Below are 12,786 nucleotides of genomic sequence, written 5' to 3' on the forward strand. Positions count from 1 at the left end.
ATCGCATTTTTAATACTTTAAAATTCTCCCAACAACCTGCTCTTTAAAAGGTGATGGCACTGATGTTTAACATCCCTCCTGCAGAAATGAAGTCAAGCACTGTAGAGGTAATCATTTCTCCAGTGCAATGCAGTACATGTTGGGTTTGTGTTGGGTTTTTTTTGTTATTCCTGCAGTCCCCTCATAGGGGGCTGGGGAGAAGCACTATGCTGTTTGAAAGTGCACTGTCAGCCTCCACAGTTTTGTTTAGTTTCTGGGGTAATGGTGCTGAGGGGTACCTTTGGTTGGTTCTCTATCCTGTAGGGCGTCTGCTGGAACTGTCGTATCTCCCTAATGATATGGGATATCTGGAGGGAAAACACAAGCACAAGTTAACTGCCTATACAACAAACAGTAAACATTTAAGCCCCTTTCACACTGGCATGATCTACCCGGGTCAGAACACGGTGTCATGCGGATCGGCTATGTGATTTCACACTGCTTTTGATGAAGCAGGGTTGACCTGAGTGACAGACCCAAGTGCACAATGCACGTATTAACTCCCCGGAAGCAGCTTGTTACTGACGCTTCCATCCAAGCTTCGCCGGATTGAACTGTCGGCCTAAATGTTGATTAGAGCAAATGTTTCTTCATCTCCGCTGCAATCTGGCTCATGGTGTGCCTCAAGCAACAAAAATATGGCTGAAAAGAATAAACAGAAATGTTCACTGCGCAAGTGAAACCTTCACGCAGGGATGGCTGTTTGCTATTGAGTTTTGTCTCGCTCAACCTGGGTCAAAGTTACCACATCCTGAGGTGGGTTGCTGGGACCCAGGTTAATCCTGGTACAACCCAGGCACAAGGTTTCACACTACGGGGGATTGTGACCTGGGTAGCCAGAACCCGGGTCCGGACCCGGGTAGGATTGCTAGTGTGAAAGGGGCTTTCGATTCATTACAATTGCACTACATCAGACACTGGTGTTACGTGGTGTAAGCCCATATACAAGTTTAATATAGTAAAAGCACAGTAAAGTGTAATAAAGCACAGTGAAAGCATACAGTAGTAAAGCATACAGTATGCAAGCATTGTAAAGCCCAGAGAGGTATCGTGCAGCATATTAAAAAACAGTGCAGACCACGGTACACCACGGTAAGTGTATAGAATAGAATAGTGTGGGAAAAGCATGGACAAAACTGCACAATGACTTTTATAAGGGAGGGGAAAAGGTACAGTAAGATGACATGAATACAAACCATACCATCCTCATCTTGGAGAAGTTTACCAGGCCCTCCTCAGTGAAGTTAGGGGTCCCTTCTTCTATAAATGCTAGGTCAGTTAAATACATTCCCAGGTAGGGAACGGTGGGAGGATTACAGCTAGAAAACAAAGAGAACTAGTTTTATAAAAAAAAAAAAAAACCTACTACTTTGTAGTGATCTTTACTAAAACCATATGTAATTTACAGATAAAGCACAGGCTGATCATGTAGGTATAGACCTTGAACTCCATCTTGAAACAGACTGTTGTTACACCTCAGTGAAGGATCTGGCAAATCCAATGTAGAGAAAAGAATGCCAAACATTCACAACCAATTTCAAACAACATACTTTTTAAGAGTTTCTCTGAGGTTTTTAAATCTTCCTTCGGATGACACGGTCTTCTGAAGTTTGTCCATAAGTGCTTTTGTCTAAAGAAAAAAAAAATCGTATTAAGAATCAAAACACCATTGCTGCAGGAAAACGACAGATCTAGTTCCCACCCCTCGGAGTTCGGTAAATAGCAGCTTCAAGCTTCATCCATGTGTTTTTTTTCTTCTTTTAATGCCTGAAAAATAGATCCAATTGTGTATAAAACTGACCAATATCGAATAGGATAAATGTTATCTCAGTTAATTTTATATATATATATATATATATATATATATATGGTAATATGTATATATATTATATATATGTGTGTGTGTGTGTGTGTATATATATATATATATATATATATATATACTACTAAGTGTCAACTGTGATCTGTCTCGCTATTTATAAAGCAATTTGGTGCATTTCGCTGTTAGCAGTTACCAAGGAAAAGTAGTATACTGCATCAAGACAAGTAGCTACTCTTGCTGAAAGCAGGAGAGGGGGAACTTTGTTTTTTTTATCTATGCAACCCAACTATAACGTATAGGATATAAAAGGGAGCTAATTCCAGGTTATTAGGTATAATATTTAGTGCAAATAGCAGTACAGAAAGGGTTAGATACATATTGCACACAATAACCTGGAATCAGCTATCCCATTTATTCCACCTTTGCCTCTTTCTGTAAACTAGAAAGAGGCAAAGGTTTGTGTTGCTTTGCAGCCTTACTTTCTACCAGGAAGAGAACCTTTGAGACAAGTGAGCGACTCATTCTTAAGGTGAAGACGGATACAAGGCAACCAGAACAAAGTGTTAATGAACTGGGGAAGAAAGCAAGACCAGTGTTTTATAATGTGGACGCCGCTCTCTTTCATTTGATACGAATGTTTAGTTATCAACAGGCATGAGTGGTGGGATTGTAGTCCTGGGCAAGATGTTATATCTGATTAAACTTGATGAAGAAAATACATTTCCCAGGTTGCACAGCGGTAGCTCCTAAGGTCAAAGGAAAGGTGACGTGTACGTGACAATCAGTTGCATTTGCTAGTTTCGTGACATATGTCAGTAAAATTATCAACCTACCCGGGTGAAAAGAAACATTTGATTCCAAATGGCTTTTAAACTGCCATTACTTGGTACTCAGTTTTAAATGCGAGGGGAAAGACAGCTTCTCTTAGCACATTCATTAATAGGTTTGTTTGGTTGCATTTGATATCAGCCGACAAAAAAAACGTATGTGTTGAGCATGTCCTCGAGTCACCTGCTTGGAAACCTTGGCCCATGTCTTCTTGAGCCTGTAGATGGCGCTGCGGTTGAGCGCTGACGTGATCTCCAGCACCCCGTTGTAGTTGTGCAGACAGCGGCAGATATCGGCCACCGCCACCCACTTCTCCATGGAGTTGGCCCGAGAGCCTACGTCCGTGTGCAACATGATCTGGGAGGCAACGAGGTTACTCATCTGCAGAGACAAGAAGAGGTACAGGATCAGGGAATGGGCTCCAGGAAACCTGGAAATAAAGCTGCTCGAGTTCTGTAAAACCCCATCAAAAATTCTCACGTGGAGAAAGAAAAGGCCCAAAACATTCCTCAATTCCTTAAGCTGGAGAACAAAGCATAGTCTCAGGTGCTCCCATATACCACCTGTGTGGCCACATGACACTTTCTATTGAGACCGCCACCTTTGGTCCAAATGAAACTTCTTGTAATTCAAAACTATACTGTACAATACTATAGTCATGTATGTGGGTAGTTTTATTTGGATCAAATGGTGGCACTCTTCAGAAAAAGAATGTTTCTATTTCCAAATACAGAAGTGGAAACTATAATGGAAATACTGTATCTCAGAGTAAATTTTTAAAGCATTTAGAGATACAATAATGACTAAATGAATGTATATATTTTTTTCACACCTCAATTAAACAGTTGGTACCCTATTTGTAGCCTCACGCACCCAGCTACATTCCCAGTGGCATGTGCTAACCATGCTCGCTCATAGACTAGAGCTTGTTTGTGTGTTTTGTGTGAGAACTGGCAAAATCTGATGAAAAAAATCTAATAGAATAACATGCAGTACATGACACTAGTATGTACAATGAAATGCACACACATTGCACAGTTGTTTTGAAGTTTTTGTTTTGTTGCATTCTGAATAAGTGTACAGATTGCTGTTGATTTAGAATGTGTACTGTATCCCATTAGGAAACTGACCTCTAAAAGCATGCGTTTGTTATCTTCCTTTACATAAAGCAGCCTTTTTATATTTTGACCTTGGATCACTTAATGGTAACCCTCAATCCCTTTGTCCCACCCACTCTGTCACCTACGTCATTGAAGTGCCGGCTGGTTTTCATGATGTAGGGGGTTCGTTCATTCTTGTCCACCTTCATCCACCCTTGGCCAAGAAACTCCCTACAAGCCAATCAGAATGGGAGTTACAGCAGTTAAACTGTAGTAGTGATGTTTCACCCAACCTCCACCTTCACCAGGCCTAATCCCTCAGAACCCTCCCCTCTCTATGAAACACTTAGAACGCAATCTGGACTGTCAGATACAGAAGGAGCTGTCCTAGTACGGGCTTAGAGGTATTACTCTGGGAAGAAAATATTTAACATGCCCTTTGTTCAGCGTGCACAAAGAAACCGGAGAAATATGGGCAGTTTTGGATAAATATATAAGTGAGGTCATCCACCTAATTATACTTTTATCAAACGGCTGGTTTATGATAAATTAATATTAAAGGTTAACATGTTCTCTTCTAACAAATTCAGTATTAATTCAAATGAAAAGCATTTTGATACCTTAATAAAATCCATTTAGAAAATGTGGTTGTGAAATATCTCCACTAGTTATTAATACTACTCTAATACCAGACAAGCTTAGATGGAGCGCATGGCCTCGTCTCATTCGTACATTGTCTTCTGTTCTTGACTCATGTTCTTACTCTGCAGTTGTCCTCTATGCAGTAGCTGTATATACTGGATAGTAAATTAGTTCTTAGTAACTGATCACTTTTCATTTGCACTGACAGTGGTAATGTATTATTATGTTGCTATTGTAAAAATGTATTTTCAGTTGGAGACTAATTATGGATTGATATTGCAAATTTCTGAAAGTAAGATTCAGTTTGCAATAATAGAATCATTAGGAGTTTTAGCTTGGCTGTAAGAAATGTGTTATTACTGCAAAACAAGTACGTACAAGATACACGCTTTGCCTCAAGGCCAAGACTGGTAATCCAGTTATACAAGTTATACAACAGTTACTGTCATAAACTGTGCATTTTATTTAACAATGACCTTGAAGAAATATAACTGCATGGTGCATGTGCATCTTGCACCCTTACTATTGCATAAAACAGATATTTGAAAACTGTGGACTTACTCATAGGGGATGCTACGAAAAACAATGTGATCCAGTAGGGTGATCTGCTCTGCAAGCTCCATGGCTGAAAGACTCTCAAAACATTCAACTGTGGGGCATTCTGCCTGGAGAGAACAAGACAGAAGAGACATACAGCACAGGTAGAGGGCAGCATCATGCCCAGAGCCGCCCAGTTAAGAAAGGGGCGGAGGGGGGTCATAGAGTACTAGATAAAATCATCCTATCCGCTACTCGGAAATATCAACCAGGATGGTATTCATGCCAACATAATTACAAAAGGAAAAATCAATAACACACAAGTTTTACTCTGCCTGTGGTTGCAGCAGCATTCTAGGGAACGTCTAATTAAGAGGCCTAGTGTCACTGGGTTTGGTAGAAAGAATAGGTTTAAATTTTTTTTCAAGAAGGATACATGGGGGTGAAATGCTTACCATGATGAAGTATAGAGAAGGGTGGCATGCCTGTTCCTCCACATTTAAAGGGCAGTTTATATATTAAAATTTATAATTATGTGTTACATTTGACAAATAAAAAACTCTTAGAAAAGACAACGACTTAATAGGCATGCAATAATATACTATCTTGTGTCTAAGACTGGTAGCGTTAACGGTCCTATGGACAGGTTGTTTACACTTATCAGGTGATCAAGGTTTTTGCAAATTAAACAGTAACTAAGCAGTTGTAGAAGTAGATGGTAGAATTGTAGCTGAACCACTAATGAGCAAGAGAGTCCAAGGAAATCTAAACTTCGCTTACTCAAAAGTGCTAATTAGCAAGAAAGAACCTGCATGAGTGAAATTCCCTGGAGATTCCCATAATCTAGAAGCAGTAATACTGAGCCACAATAAGGGGCAGCTCTGTACATTTGCCCTGTAAAGACGACGCGCTGCCGTTGTATTGCTACCGGCAACAGATTGTACATTTTCACTGCCAAGTGATTCTACAAAACAGCCACCGGATTAAACATTAAGAGATCAATGAACGAATGACAAAGAGAGGGGAGTCAATGGGAAGGAGATCTCTATCTGCATCAGTGTAATGCTATTTCTAACAGTTGTTTAATGCTGGTGTAGGTCCCTGGGTAAGGGTGATGCTAGGAAATGCTTCTGCGCTCACCATCTGAAGAATGTCTTCTATCCTTAATTGAGCATCGTCCTGGTCATCTAGAGAAAGGGCGCTGACAACAACACCATTAAACAGACATTCAATTAGGAGTCTGAGATCACATTAAAAAAACAAGTAAACACAATGTTATTTGTATCTATTTGAAGGCAAAGGACAATGCTGCTCCTAGTCATTTCATAGGGAACATGCGTGGTGATTGATTCTCCCAGACCTTTGAAGGCGTTGAAGGGATGGGGAACATTTCCCCCTCTAGGTAAATGACCGTGGTACTGTAGTACAAGACAGGCTCAAAGTAAGGCTTGTAAAGAAGATGTTTCTTTCAGCTAGAGTAATACAATGACAATATGTTTGCTATTGTAACCGCCTCCCCTTAGCTGTGCTAAGATTTGAAAAGACAAATTGTTAACAAAAAATTAAAATAATAAAAAAACACCAGAACAGAAGATGGATGGATTTTTTCCCCCATTTAGGATCAAAATAAAAAACTTGGGTGTTTTTTTCTTCAGCTAGTCCAAAACAAGAAGACGGGACAGCGCCTCATTACTTCAACAGGGCACTACTCCCAAAGGGTTGCATGCTTGACTAACGGCAGCAGTCACCACCTTCAGTTTATTTTTTACCACTAGTATTAATTATATCTATATTGGGTCTCAAAATATTGTACTTTTTTAATGGATCGATTTTGTGTATTTAGTTAATATGTAAAGAGAGTACTATGTACTGCTGATGTGAAGTGCTGTTTATGTCATAATGTAGTTGCTAACTGAGATAAAAGTAACCAAGGATTCACCTACTGTACACAGGAACACTCACCTTAATATATTAGCAGTTGCTTTCCTTTCTTGTGGTAGTAGGTCTGGGTCTCGTAACACCTCCTCCAGCAAGCAGATTACCCCCATTTTCAACTCTCCGTTCATCTCAAAGTCCTGCACAGGAGCAGATTAACACATTCAATCAATCTAGTCTAAATACTGTTGTCCTTTTCATCATTAAAGAAGGGGGTGCAATGAAAAATCCAGCATCTCTAACAGTGTGTGTGTGAGAGTCTTTAGTGCAGGGGTGTCCAAATGTGGCCATTCCACTCCTGGTCTTTGTTCCAACCCTGTTTTAAATTGTTTAATTGAACCAAATAAACCTCCATCCAAACCCTGAAGTAGTTCATTTTACCTGTTAAATGTGGAATGGAATTGCCCTCCAGGATCGTGATTGAACACCCCTGCTTTAGTGTATTTTTGGACTTTCAGTAAAAGGTTTGGTCCTAATTTAATATCTAAACTGAGGCAGTAGTTGGATCAGCTACTATTCAGATTCATTGAATTATCATAATCTGATTATTAAATCTGGGCCACTTTACATGTGCTTTGAAAGTAGGGCATTAGAGTAAACGTGAGTAAACTGAGTTTAACCATTTCTCAATTAAGGAATAAAGCGTTTACTCACTTCTATTCTCCTGTGATAAGCAAATCCTGACTGTATAATGGGTTAATCAGAATCTCTTCCGATTAGCATTTGGCCCAACAACTCAAATGCCCTTAACCTACTGGGCATCTCTGCATACCCTAGTGGTGACCATATCACTGCCAGCCTGGGGCACCAAAAAAGACAGTTCATCACTTCTTTTTCTTACCAATACACCACTGAATAGGGTTCCTGTTTAATGATACAGTCTGGTCTATGCCCCTGAATTGAATTTCAGAATGCAGTGATAAGAAGACATTGATTCTTAACAATGTTATTTATTTCAACTCAGAGGGGAACAAACATGAAATGAATTACTGAATGAGAGAAATGGAGAGTTCTCAAAACCAATCACATGGTGGCACTGTAAAGGCAGTGAACGGTGTCATCTGTGCAAACATCTTCTGCAGTTAGCACTGAACTCCATGCGTTTCCAATTAGGCTTGTGTATGGACCCGAACAGACTGGCTTGCAAGAAATATTGCTGTTGCACTCTGGCGATTTATTTATATGAAATGCTTTCAAGTTTACAACTTGAAATATGCATGACCAGTGCAAATTAATGTTTCAGAATATTATTTTGACAAGGAATTGGTTTGTTTGACAGAAACTGCATACATGAAGACATAGTTAATATTTATATTTCTAATTATATAACACAATGAGAAAAAAGTGGAATAAGGAAATCAAAGCAGATAGTTACATTAGCAGTACATTTAGCAGAAAGCTATTCAAAATCACTATAAACAGGATACTGCAATCAATAAAGAAGGCAAGGGAAACATAATAAAAAAGTAAGCTATTTAGACTTTATATAACGCAGATGCTCCCATGGCTTTGGCCAGTCCTCTGTCAGAAAGTAGACGGTATTTGTTTTACTTGGGGCTGTCATATCCACAGAGATATAAATCATTTTTTGGTGTAGAAGACTCCTGGCTGCCCCTCTCCAGTTCTCTGGAGTGTCATTCCCCAGTGCAAACAACTGCTAATTAGCCTGCCAGTGTGTGTGTGTGTGTGCGTGGGTGGGTGTGGGTTTGGGTGTGTGTGATTGTGTCTGCCTCTGTGTGTGTGTGCCTGCCTCTACGTGTGTCACTGTCTGTATGTGTGCCTCTACTGTATGTGTGTTGTGTGCGCTCCCATCTGTTTGCATGTGTGTGTGTGCTTGTGTGCATGCTTCTGTATATGTGTGTGTGCCTCTGTATATGTGTGTGTGTGCCTGTGTGCATGCCTCTGTATATGTGTGTGTGTGCCTGTGTGCATGTATATGTGTGTGTGTGCCTGTGTGCATGTGTGTGTGTGCCTGTGTGCGTGCCTCTGTATATGTGTGTGTGTGCCTGTGTGCATGCCTCTGTATATGTGTGTGTGTGCCTGTGTGCATGCCTCTGTATATGTGTGTGTGCCTCTGTATATGTGTGTGTGTGCCTGTGTGCATGCCTCTGTATATGTGTGTGTGCCTCTGTATATGTGTGTGTGTGCCTGTGTGCATGCCTCTGTATATGTGTGTGTGCCTCTGTATATGTGTGTGTGTGCCTGTGTGCATGCTTCTGTATATGTGTGTGTGTGCCTGTGTGCATGCCTCTGTATATGTGTGTGTGCCTCTGTATATGTGTGTGTGTGCCTGTGTGCATGCCTCTGTATATGTGTGTGTGTGCCTGTGTGCATGCTTCTGTATATGTGTGTGTGCCTCTGTATATGTGTGTGTGTGCCTGTGTGCATGCCTCTGTATATGTGTGTGTGCCTCTGTATATGTGTGTGTGTGTGTGTATATGTGTGTGTGTGCCTGTGTGTATGTGTGTGTGTGCCTGTGTGCATGCCTCTGTATATGTGTGCATGCCTCTGTATATGTGTGTGTGCCTGTGTGCATGCCTCTGTATATGTGTGCATGCCTCTGTATGTGTGTGTGTGTGCCTGTGTGCATGCCTCTGTATATGTGTGCATGCCTCTGTATATGTGTGTGTGTGCCTGTGTGCATTCCTCTGTATATGTGTGTGTGCCTCTAATTGGGAAATTATAAAGAGAAACTTCATACAACATATACATCAATGAAGAGGGAGTCTTTACCTAATGCTAAAGAATAGATTCTGCAGCAGTTTCACCCCATTTCCACTCAATAAACCAATGAAAGGGCGGTCTGAGTGCAAATTCAGGATCAATAGTAAGTAGTCAAAGAAAAACTGTGCAATGAGCACAAAATGAAAGCAATCAAAAGCAGATTATTGTAGCTTTATAATGACAGGCTTCAGTGTGACTCTGCATTCCACGCCTTGTTTTCAACCCAGTAAAAGACACTTTCCAAATTGTACACTTTTTTACAATAGACCTTGTCAAACAAGAATTCACTTATATTGACATGGGTTAACTGGGATCATTTTACAAGTGTACCCTTTACCGTTAGTGCCCTTTAAATGCTTCAAACTGCCTCTGAGACAACGCTGGCTTTAGGAAAGTTAACTGACCAGATTAAATGAACCATGACATCATGATAGCCACCATGTAAAAAATCCTTGGGCTGCCCCAAGTACAGCAGCAATATTTAAGAGATTTGATAGGTTGTTACGATGAGTACGGGAGTACGAGGGAACATTAATACTCATTGTGCAATTCTATCGTGTGCTATTCCAATAACGCTGTGAATGAGAAACGGAAGCAAGCAGAGCATGGTACCTGGGAATGCTTGGAGACCCAGTGCCGGAGAACATTCAGAACTCGGTTGGTAGCAGCTCTGCGGATTATGAAGTCTTTGTCACACATTCGCTCTGCGCTGTTAAACCCTAAAACAACAAAGAAATGGCAGTTACAATTACAACCCTATCAGACATGTTTAATTGTTCTTAGTGCTGTTAATCAAATATTTAGTTGATTACATGTTTTGATATTCCCTGAGTTAAGGGGCATCTCTTGAGTTGTAGTTGTAGAGTGTCTTTCACCATAGACATGTGTAACATAGGATAGATCAATAGAAAGGTTGTGTAGGTTGAAGAGGCAGCATCATCTAGTGAATCAAGTTTTCTTTTGTAGGGCTAAACAGGACCTGTACACTAGATGGCTCTGCGTGTATTCAGACAGTTTGCTGATTTAGCCTGTGCTGCATCTGTCCACTTCCTTATTTGCATCAATACATTTTAATGCTGTTAAGGTTTAAACATCTTAACAGTAAACGGAAATAAAATAATTTGGTTTGCATTGATTAAAAAAAATCTAGAAGTTTTGTAATTTTTCAAACCGCTGTAATTGAATGCTGTCGGTGAATATAAAACAATTGAAAATAAAACAAAAGCAAAAAATACAAATATGACTTGAAAAGAGGGTTGTAAGAGAAGCAGGCAAGAGACCATAATATATCAATATGCTATTGTTGTTTCCTTGTATTCCATTGTCCATTGTATTTACAAATCTTTTTTATAATCATGTTCTACTAAATATTTGGGGGCATTTCTCTTGATCTCCTGAACTGGTATAGGTGAAAATCACTCAGAGCCAACCAGGTGAATATTCAAGCACTCTGTAAAGGGGAAAGGGCTACACAAAATATAATAACATAACAGCATTTATGAAGGAGTGAAACAGTGTAATATTTTCATTACATGATATATCCTATCGTAATACAAGGTATGTACCGTTTGTATCAGGACACAAAAACAAAAGCACAACAGAGCTCATTGTAGTTCACCAAATGGTCTCGACTATTGTTAGTTTTTTAAAAGATCATTTGACCTTATTGCGCATCACACAAAAAGTCAATCAGGATCATCATAGGTCTCGTGACTCATATCGTGTTATCCATATAGGATCAGGACCTGCATAACGAGATCTATATTGTATCAAGACCTGTATATCGTGATCCATATCGTATCAGGACCATCCCCTGTATCGTGATCCATATTGTATCAGGACCTGATTATCGTGATTCATATCATATCAGGACCTGCATATTGTCATACAGATCGTATCAGGACCATCCCCTTTATCACAATCCATATCGTATCAAGACCTGCATATCGCGATCCACATCATATCAGGACCTGCATATCGTTATATGTACTGTATCCTGACATTAGTGCATTGTTACACCACTAACATGAACTCACCTGGCGGGCTCCCGTGGCCTGCCGCTGCCGTGGCGATGGCAAATGCTGAAGCAGGGGACACAGAACAGCGGACATTTTCAACTGATTGGACTGTGCAAAAAAACCAAAACACAGTTATCCCCTTATAAAAGTTAATCACAAGATGTCTGCAGTTTTCCAGTGCTTTTCCACAGTATGCACTCACCACAGTTTACCCAGGTTTGCCATGTTTATTAATATGCTTTACCATGCCTCGCTGTGCTTTACAATGCTTACCTATGCTTTACCATACAATGCTTACCATACCTACAATGCTTACCTATGCCATGCCTTGCTGAAATGTTACGAAAGGACAAAATGCTACCTAAACTTACCATGCGATCGCTGTGCACAATGCTACCTATGCTTGAACACATGCCCTCGCTGTGCTTTACAATGCTTACCTATGCTTTACAATGCTTTACCTATGCTTTACCATGCCTCGCTGTGCTTTACAATGCTTACCTATGCTTTACCATGCCTCGCTGTGCTTTACAATGCTTACCTATGCTTTACCATGCCTCGCTGTGCTTTACAATGCTTACCTATGCTTTACCACGCCTCGCTGTGCTTTACAATGCTTACCTATGCTTTACCATGCTGTGCTATACAATGCTTATCTATGCTTTACCATGCCTCACTGTACTTTACAATGCTTACCTATGCTTTACCACGCCTCGCTGTGCTTTACAAAGCTTACCTATGCTTTAGCATGCTTTCATTTTGTTTTATTACACTTTGCTATGCTTTTACTATAGGAAACTTGTATAAGGGCTGTTCCAGCAGCTTGTACTGTATGTGAAGCTGGTCAAGTCTATTCTAACGCTAGTCAATATGACTATATATTTTTAGAAAAATATACAGTAATGTGTTTATGTAAATCTGCTTATTAAATGTATTTAACAAATGTCAAGAACAGAGAGATCCTGGATGTGTTCATTCATCATGGAATGAAATTACAAGACACCTGAGTCCTATTACCATTGGAAGGATCGATGACTCCTCCGAGGACATGGAAAACATTGTTATAAACAAGCCTTCAGACAGACAGGAGTTTACTCCCTTTTAATTTAATGCTGGTGTAAAATACTGTGGGACACTATAC

The 12,786-nt window shown here is 40.1% G+C and overlaps 1 protein-coding gene across 3 annotated transcripts in view; it reads right to left on the reverse strand.

The window, feature by feature from the left end:
- Positions 1-12,786, reverse strand: part of LOC121306372 (ras-specific guanine nucleotide-releasing factor 2) — an 81,278-nt gene that overhangs the window by 3,842 nt on the left and 64,650 nt on the right. For all 3 annotated transcript variants that reach the window (XM_041238145.1, XM_041238138.1, XM_041238130.1), the window contains exons 17-26: positions 11,664-11,753; positions 10,240-10,346; positions 6,931-7,043; positions 6,109-6,169; positions 4,993-5,096; positions 3,936-4,020; positions 2,873-3,070; positions 1,590-1,669; positions 1,241-1,358; positions 279-347 (exon numbers count right to left, since the gene is read on the reverse strand). In XM_041238145.1, coding sequence (XP_041094079.1) covers positions 279-347; positions 1,241-1,358; positions 1,590-1,669; positions 2,873-3,070; positions 3,936-4,020; positions 4,993-5,096; positions 6,109-6,169; positions 6,931-7,043; positions 10,240-10,346; positions 11,664-11,753 — 1,025 coding nt within the window. The remainder of the gene's footprint in view (positions 1-278; positions 348-1,240; positions 1,359-1,589; positions 1,670-2,872; positions 3,071-3,935; positions 4,021-4,992; positions 5,097-6,108; positions 6,170-6,930; positions 7,044-10,239; positions 10,347-11,663; positions 11,754-12,786) is intronic.

The sequence above is a fragment of the Polyodon spathula genome, chromosome 2 (genome assembly GCF_017654505.1).
Source record: "Polyodon spathula isolate WHYD16114869_AA chromosome 2, ASM1765450v1, whole genome shotgun sequence".
Lineage (NCBI taxonomy): Eukaryota > Metazoa > Chordata > Actinopteri > Acipenseriformes > Polyodontidae > Polyodon > Polyodon spathula.